The sequence below is a fragment of the Larus michahellis genome, chromosome 9 (assembly GCF_964199755.1).
Source record: "Larus michahellis chromosome 9, bLarMic1.1, whole genome shotgun sequence".
In the NCBI taxonomy this organism is placed as follows: Eukaryota; Metazoa; Chordata; class Aves; order Charadriiformes; family Laridae; genus Larus; species Larus michahellis.
This window is the reverse complement of record NC_133904.1, coordinates 48,895,223-48,903,594: the sequence shown is the minus strand read 5'-3', so window position 1 is coordinate 48,903,594 and position 8,372 is coordinate 48,895,223. Positions and strand designations below refer to the sequence as shown.

At 43.9% G+C, this 8,372-nt stretch overlaps 1 protein-coding gene across 4 annotated transcripts in view; it reads left to right on the top strand.

The window, feature by feature from the left end:
• Positions 1-1,016: 1,016 nt before the first annotated feature.
• The window catches only part of LOC141748308 (ubiquitin carboxyl-terminal hydrolase 12-like), a 31,899-nt gene continuing 24,543 nt past the window's right edge, over positions 1,017-8,372 (top strand). For 2 of the 4 annotated variants that reach the window (XM_074600138.1, XM_074600136.1), the window contains exon 1: positions 6,451-6,567. Coding sequence is in view for 2 of the 4 variants with exons in the window: in XM_074600135.1 (XP_074456236.1) it covers positions 1,134-1,181 (48 nt within the window). In the remaining 2 variants the exon portion in view is untranslated. Of the gene's footprint in view, positions 1,182-6,450; positions 6,568-8,372 lie in introns of those variants that run through there. The other 2 variants (XM_074600135.1, XM_074600133.1) reach the window with 2 other exon arrangements.

Below are 8,372 nucleotides of genomic sequence, written 5' to 3'. Positions count from 1 at the left end.
TTACTATGACATACAAGCCAGGCTCCTTCCAGGTTTGACACGATTCTGTAGCTCTTCATCAGCCACACGACAGACATTTCCACCCATCCTTGGCGTCATGAGGGATGTTTTCCTCTGACACGTATTTGCGTTTGGCATGCGCTGTGTGAAGTGCTGTATGGCGACTCGGCAACACTTTTCTCCTGGATTCACAATAGACACTGTTGTCATTTGTAGCGCTGTGCTCTGAAAGAGCCCTTTTTGTGATTTTGCTGAAATGGGGACATGTTGTGCAGAACGGCAAAGGATTCATCGGTGCAAAACCACTGTCCGACTCCATCATGGCACTGGGCATCGTTGTAAAAACCCGTTTGTGGGTGTTCACAGCCCCTGAAAAGAGTCTCGGGAAAAGCAGAGTTTCAGCATGTATTTCTGTGCTCCGAGGTGGCCGTGGTTTCCCTCGCTGAGGGGTTTGGCGACATCCCCCAGCTCCATCCTTGTGGGAATGGCATCTTCCTCCAGTGTTGCTGGTGACAAGTACAGCATTGCCCATCCCACCGGGACCTCCGGCCACCTCCGTGGGCCGAGGGGTGTCACAGCATGTCTTGCCTGGGCCCAGGGACATCAAAGCATGTCTCATCCGGACCGAAGGATGTAGAAGCACATCTCACCTGGACTGAGGGACATCGCAGCACTTCTCACCTGGGCCCAGGGACATCGCAGCACGTCTCACCTGGGCCCAGGGACATCGAAGCACTTCTCGCTCCACACCATCCCCGCAGCTGCACCGACGAGGGCGTCCCCGGCCCCGTTTCGGCAGAGGGGAAAGCCGCAGCCCAGCCCTGCGGTCACCCTGAGGGAGGCCTCGCCGGGACGACGCCACATCGTCCCGGAGCTGGGTTCCTGACAGGGTCGGACTGCCTGGGGCGGAGGGAAGCGGGGGGACGGAGGGGACCGGGAAGACGTGGGAACCCCTCGGAGGGCGGCGCGGGGCGCAGCCGGCGCCATTTGTTGGCCGCACCGCCGGCGCCCGGCCCCGTTTGGCGGTTGCGCCACCTGCGGCTCCGGCTGCCGCTGTCAGTTGGGCGGCTGCGTCCCAACATGGCGCCGGCGGCAGCGGGGGCGGCCGCGGGGCGCGGGGCCGCGTCGGGCGGATGGAAATACTGATGACGGTCCGGAGACTCGCCTCCATCTGTACCATGGTGAGAGCCGCGGCCGGCCGGCAGCCGCCGTACTGGGGCCCGGCGTGGGTGGCTGGCGAGGGGCCCCGCTGTCGGTCCCGGGCGGCGGGAGCGGCCCCGGCCCCGGTCCGGCGCTGAGGGGCTGAGGAGGGCCCCGCCGCGGCCAGGCGCAATAAGAATTAGTAAAAGTGATTAAAACCCAGGGTTTGTGGGAGGAACCGCCGCCTGTCCGGGGAGGGGGGTGTCTGTGGGAGGTGGCGGCTTCGCAGGGGGCCGGGTGAGGCGGGGGGCCGCGCCGGGGAAGGGGCGAGGGAAGCCAGCGTCGGGGAGGCCGGGCTGAGCGGGGAGCGCCCGCCTGGCTGCTCCCAGCCGCTGTTTTGACAGATTTGGAATAATGAAGCCCTAATGCCGGGTGGGGAGGGGTGGCCGGGACAGCAGGGAGCCCTCTCCCGACATGGAAACTGGCTTCCTTCGGGTGGGTGTGTCAGCTGGTGGCAGGGATATCGCCACGGCAGGTGGATGCTTTCCTTCAGAGAGGGAGGAACTGAGGGAATTATCGGACGCTAATTCTTTTTTTCTGGCTCAGGTCGCAGTCATTTGTTGTGATAACTAGGCTCCATTTAAAGGTTGTTATACTAGTTTATAAAAGCTCTGTAATCATTTCCCATGATTGCACGTAACAGGGTATGATCCATATTGCCAAAGAGAATCTAGCAAGAGGGAGACTGATAATTGCATGATTATGCAGAATTTTTAATGAAGTTACATTGCTACGTAAATAGAGGCCAGCGAGTGGTTTGTCTAGCACTAAAACACAGCTGACTCATAATAAAATGTTGCGTCTCGTTAATGATACGCCATCTAAACATTTTGCATAGATTCTTACTGTAAGGAGTTTAATCAGTATGAGCTATAAAAGGGCTTTGAATTGCTGAAATCCAACACAGAATCAGACTGGGGTTATTCAATTTTATTATTTTGTTTTTCATAGTCCCACATCTTAATTGCTCCGAGTGGTCAGACTTCAGGTTTAGGTCTCATTTGAAGCAGTAGCAAACCAGAGAGTAGGCTGCAGTGTCAAAGGGGGCTCCTGCATGCCAACTTGCTGAGCCTCATTTCACATGTGTGTAAAGGGTGCAGATTTTTTCTGGTTTGTTTTTTTTTTTCCAGGTAGGTACTGACTACTGCTTTTGATTAACTCGAAATCCAGTTGAACTGAACCACAGTGGTGCTGTACAAAGCTGAGCGTTTGGAGTTTCGTAGTACTGCTCTTAGCAAGAGAGATTAATTATTTATTTTTTGTTTAATTTCTGGCAATGGATAGCTTTGGTATTGCAGAAGACTTCCCAGAGCTTCATACTTCGCTAATCTCACTGGATTTTTTTTTCAGCATAATTTGTACTTTTAATTGCCCATCACAAACACAGGTGAAATTAAGATCCTGAGAGATGGCTGAATCATGACTTCGTTGTGGAGTTCTGCACCCCAGAAGCAAGTGATTGACTCAGTCCCATATAATATTTTGGATGCATTCCTGAGATCAGCTGACTAAGCCTCAGATTAAGAGGGCAAATATAAGGCAGTGCATTTTCCTATGCGTATGCAGCCAAGCCTGAATACAGCCATTCCAGTCTTTGTGATTTGTTTTTAGAGACTTTGGCTATACGCATGCAATCTTGGATTCATTTTTTCTCCTGTGCTTACCTTGATTTTTGTTGGGATGATAGAAGAAAGCTAAGCAGATATTTGTAGCCTCCCTTTTGAGGTACGGTGTTTGTTTTTTCAAGAGGAGACTTTTGCGGTGTTGCAGCTTTGGGGAAGCAGATTCTCCTTACTGTTTCTCTTTCAAGTGGAGAATTTACTGTTTCATTGCTGCTTGCACAAAATAATTGCATGAAACTTGCTTCCAAATTTCTTATATAGCTGTTTAATCAAATGCTTATGGAATTTTTCAGCATCAGTGGTTTGGGTGCATATATAGCTTGGCTAAACTTACTGTCAATCTCAACATTTTATGCTAATATGTAGTGATTGTACTTTGCATCTTTTTAGTAAAACATGCAGTTTTTACTAGCACTTCCAGTCATCATCTGTGCTTCAGGCTGGAAAACTGAAACACAGGCTTATGACACTCTCGGACCCCTCAGCCCGTCAGCATTGCAGGGATTGGTGTTTCTGACTTTCCATCTCAGACATTCCACTCTTCTGCAATATCTCTTCAAAAATTAAATTCAATGCCCGATCTTATTAGTAGACAGTAATATAACTTGAATCATATCCCTCTTCCTAAAATAACTTCCAGGTTTTTGTAGTGTGGATCAGCTCTCCCGTGTCTCTTGGTCATTGCATTTCCTTGATGTGAGCACCGTCCCTTTTTCAGCGATTGCATAACATTCATGTGGCAACTATAGCATTACAAAGATTGGAAACTCATAGGAAAATACTTGTTCATTTGAATATGATTCATTGCTTGGTAGGGCTGCTGACACCATATGGCCAGAGCTACCAACTAGAGCTCTGGTTCTCTGCTGTGTCCCTTTGACTTAGTTTTGTTTCCCAGCCCTTATCTTTACCATGGACTCCAGGAGTTTCTGTTTTCTTTTTGCAAGCAACTGCAAAATTAACTGTGAGAGTGAAATAGAAAGCACTGTTGAGGCATTTTGTTAACCTTTGTGATAAATGCATAGCTCCTGTTTCAGAAATATTGAAAAGTGGTATCTTTGTAGTTCTGTGGCATACGCGTGGTCATGGACAGATGCGAATCCTCTCTTGACTGAGCAGAGAGAGCAAGGAGGCTGAATTTCCAGGGGTCTGACTGCATCGTGTAATCCAGAATATGCTTGCTGTGCTCCGGGGGGCTGAGAAAGTCAGTTGTAGAACTGAGTTTTTGAGTCAGGAGTCAGGGTTTTTTGGTTGCACTGACAATAATTTTTTTTTTTTGATTGGAGAAGCAAAACAGAACACTTGAATGGAGCAAGGTGTGCAGCATAGATTTGATCTTTTCCTCTCTGATAGCTAATTTTGTGAAAAGTCTGCAATAAGCGGTTAGCAGAAATATTGGTGTTTCTTAGTAGGCTAATTGGGGACACTTACCCTAGATTCATGTCTAATTGTTTGCTAAACTAGTAAGGCATGCACGAAGAACTCAAATGCAGTATACAAATTGGTGGTAGTCTTATTCTACTCCTATGAATCAGTACAGCATAGCATGGATATAATTATTAACTTAAGTGCTAGAGAAGAGATGACTGAATCATTTGTAAGTAATACATTTCCATTTGCCACCTGAATAATTTACACTATTCAGTTCAAGCAGGGCTTTCATGTCACTGATGTATAATGCTTGCCTTGCTGCTGTTTCCCTTATATTTGTAGAACTTTGGTTTAGCTTTATCAGAGAAATGGCATTTATAGCTGGGAAGATATCACTGAGGAAGTGGAAAGAAGGGAGGATAAAAGTAGAGCTAGCTAAGCAGACTTCTGTTTCCAGCAGTGCTATGCTTCTTGGTTGACTTGTTAAGCTGAAGGAAAGAAATATTCATCTTTGCACTTAAAACTCAGCTTGAGAATAAAGTGTGTTGTTTTAGGGGAAAAAAGCATGTGTAAGCCTTAGCGAATCAGTTAGTAGGTCGCTTCGTGCAAGGTTTTTCTCATGCTGTTTGTACTCTAGTTTAATCCTGTCTGTGTGATGGGTGGTTATTGATGCATTCTCCAGATTTTGGGCTTGCAGCAGTTTGGAGACATAAGCCTATGCAAAGCAGCCAGCCAGCCTGCAGCTAACGGCCAGCTCGCGTGGATAGTACACAGGTCTCCTTTGAGTGATTTTTTTAGGATTTTACAAGAGTCCTGAACTACCACATGGACTAGTTTTTCTACAGTACTGGTATCTGTTTTGATCCCACATTATCTATAAACTTTAAGATTTCATAACTTCACTGTCCCTGGGAAAATGAGAGATCCCAACTGTGTTGTGCTGTGGAGTACTGAGGAAACTGGGGGCAGTGTATATTTCATTTGTTGAAACTAGATATTAATTGTACTGGGGGACCTCTGCTGCAGAGCTGTTAACAATTTCAAAATGAGGTATGATTGCCTGGGAAAAGATGTTAAAATAGCAGAATGTAGCTAGTTCAAGAAGTGCTCTATATTATTGAATCTTTCTTGTTTTGTTCTTTAATCAGGCTTTAGAGCAAATGCTTTTAATACATTGAGTTCATCCGTATTTATATGCACATCTCTTAGTATCTTGTTCCTATTAAAAAAATAAATGCCTTCCAATATTTGCTCTTACAGATGCCAAATTGGGAGATTCCTAGACTTGTTGCCAAAATAGAGGGCTGCACTGTAGATGGCTGTTTTGTTTCTTATGTAATATTTTATATTTTCAGCTCCTTTCCTAATGATTTTTATCCACTTAAGCTGTCATGTTGTGAATATATATGCATTCAGATCCATTGATGGGCTCTGTGTTTGAATTTTCCCGCCCGTACTTCTGTGCCTGTTTAACCTGTACATGTGTAATGTCTGAAGTTACAGGCTATTCATAAATCTGTAGTGTTATGTTTTGTCTTCCATCAGCATCCACTTCCTCACTTTTTACAGTATTGTTCCTCCACTGTTTGATGTGCGAAGGTCATGATAAAAATCTTACTACCAACTCAGAAAAGAACAATACTGGTAAACTCTGGGCCTGTAGATCTGTTTGTGTGTGTTGTTTTACAGGGCCAAAAAGCTGTAAAATATCTGAGAGCTGTACGAGCAAAACATCTACTCTTATGTGTGTTACTAGGTCATTTGAGAGAAACCCAAGGTCAGGAGAAATCTTGCGGAGCTTTTCTCGGGTGGCTGAACTAGATGTGAACACTTCAGTAATCTCAGAGGCAGTGGCTAGGAAGGGGGAACTAGGTTGCTTACAGTGCCGCATTACAAAGGTTGGGACTTTTAAGCAGTAGTTTCTGTACTTCCTACCCTTAATCCAGCATCCTTTCCATATGTTCTTTTTACAGCAGCCTAGCTTTATTATCTAATTTTAAAGAGCATAAAATTACAGAATTTCACAAGCGTGTATGGCTTGCTCTACCTTTGTAAGTGCGGTGCAGATCCTGTGGACCTTGCAAGACCAGCTCCTAATTGAATAAACATTTACGTGGAACAGTTTACAAAGCATTCTGTATTAATTTATTTAAAAACACACTAATTAAGACTTCAGGTTTTAAATGCTTCGTAGCAGTAAACTTACTTTGAAATACAGCATTTTCTAATTTCACCGTGGTCTCCCTGATATTGTCAGTCGGCAGAGTGCTCTGTAAGCTTTATATGAAGTGTGGGCACAGCCAGCCCTTCCCTGCGTGCACCAAGCGGTTGTGCAGATTGAGAAGACTCTAGTATTTGGAAGCGTGGAGTCTTGGTAAGTCTGTGACACTGTTACACCTGCTCCTTTCAAGATTATCAGTTTGTTTTGCCTGCATAAGCATGCTGGAATCCAAAGTTCAATTTACCATAATTTGTTATGCCTGGAACGGCAGCTTTCTGGGATGCATGAAAAGGGATAATTTCAAAACCTAGATGATAGTGAGTGATAGCTGAGCTGACGACTCTCTTTGTCTGACTTCACTGCTGCACAACCAAGGAGTTTCAAAAGATGGGGAAGCAACATCTAATTCTATGTTTCGAAAATCATGGCTGTATGTCCTATAAACTGTTTCAGAAATCCAGCGCCAGTTCTGGTCCTGTCTGCACTCCCTCAGATGGTAATTTTAATAGTCCTGAAGCTGGAACTATTATCACAGCTAATACAGCAAAGTAAGTGCAGGCAGCCTTTATGAAATGCATCATCTCATTCACATTTCTTTCCTGAAAGATTTTAAGTAGCTCTGGCTTGGCCTACTTGTTCTTTTTTTCCTTTTTGTTTTGTTTTGTTTTGTTTGTTCACTGTTTAAAAACTTCACTCTTCAGTCATGCAGTGTATTTAACCAGCTTTTCTAATTTGAGGGCTCCTTGGATCCCTTCTGCCCAACTTGAAAGCTACTTCCCAGGTTTTTTCAAATGCTAAATCTTACCTGACTCTAATTTGTTAAAAAGAGTAACATGAATAATTAGAGACTTCAGCAAGACTTGTGTACCATATATGTTCTGGACACTGAAATATCTCCTAGATATCTGTCCCTTTTTTGCCTTTCTTTAAGGGAAATATTTTTTGCAGGCAGGTACGTGCTGTGCACTCGGTGGGAATAAGCTGGTTCCAATCCAAAAGCTGAGTTAGTATGGTATCGAGCCCAAGCTAATATATCATAAGGGATTTTTATTTCAACAGGCTGTTATAACAACCGTGCTATGCAGCTTCTGACTGTGCATGTGGCTGTAATAAAAGTTTAGAGATACCCTAAGTTCCAATGCTTTAATTACTTCATTTGAACTGAATGATGTTAATTGCAATGGGAGAAGGATAAAAGGCTTGTGTAAAAAGCATCTAATGTGGAAATTAATATTTTGCACTGGGCTAAAAAAATAGTAATTTGTAGTTGAAGAAAGGCTGTATCTTCAGATTTCCATGGACTGTTAAATTAACTGATAGTCTCTAGCTCGTTAAAAGTAATCTGCTGATGAGATTAGTCTTGTATTTTAGATAGGGCTAAAGCAGCTGAAGTATATTGGCAAGCATACGAAACTACAGTTAAACATTATACGATGTACAGATAGATAGGAATTTTTATGGCACTTTGGGAGCAGTAATGCATATACATCCAGATTTTAAGAGTTCTCTTCTGAAAATCTACTGTCTACAAATGAACTGTAAATGAAGCTGCTAAAATGGTGCAGTGCCCCAAAATAACCACAGCGGTGACTTGCTTGGACTTCTTGTAGATTTTGTCAGGATCATTAGTGTTAAAAAAAGAAACAAACTGCAAGTTTGTGGTTGTATTTTTTTGAAAAGATGAGAAGGGCTTCATGGTCCTTGTTACTTCCTTCTCTTGTATTTTAAGCAACTGCTTCATCCTTATCAACATTTAAAAGACTCTAAAAGCATTTGTTTGGCGAGTGTACCGTCTGTTTAGGTGTCTTGAATTTCCACGTCCTTCTAAGAAACCAAGCAAATGTTTTATATGTCATTATATTGAGCTAGTAATGAATGGTTATAGAATGGTTATAAATCCACTGACAGTCTGCTGGTGCATGGATTTTCCTGTGTGATTTCAAAAACGCTGTATAATT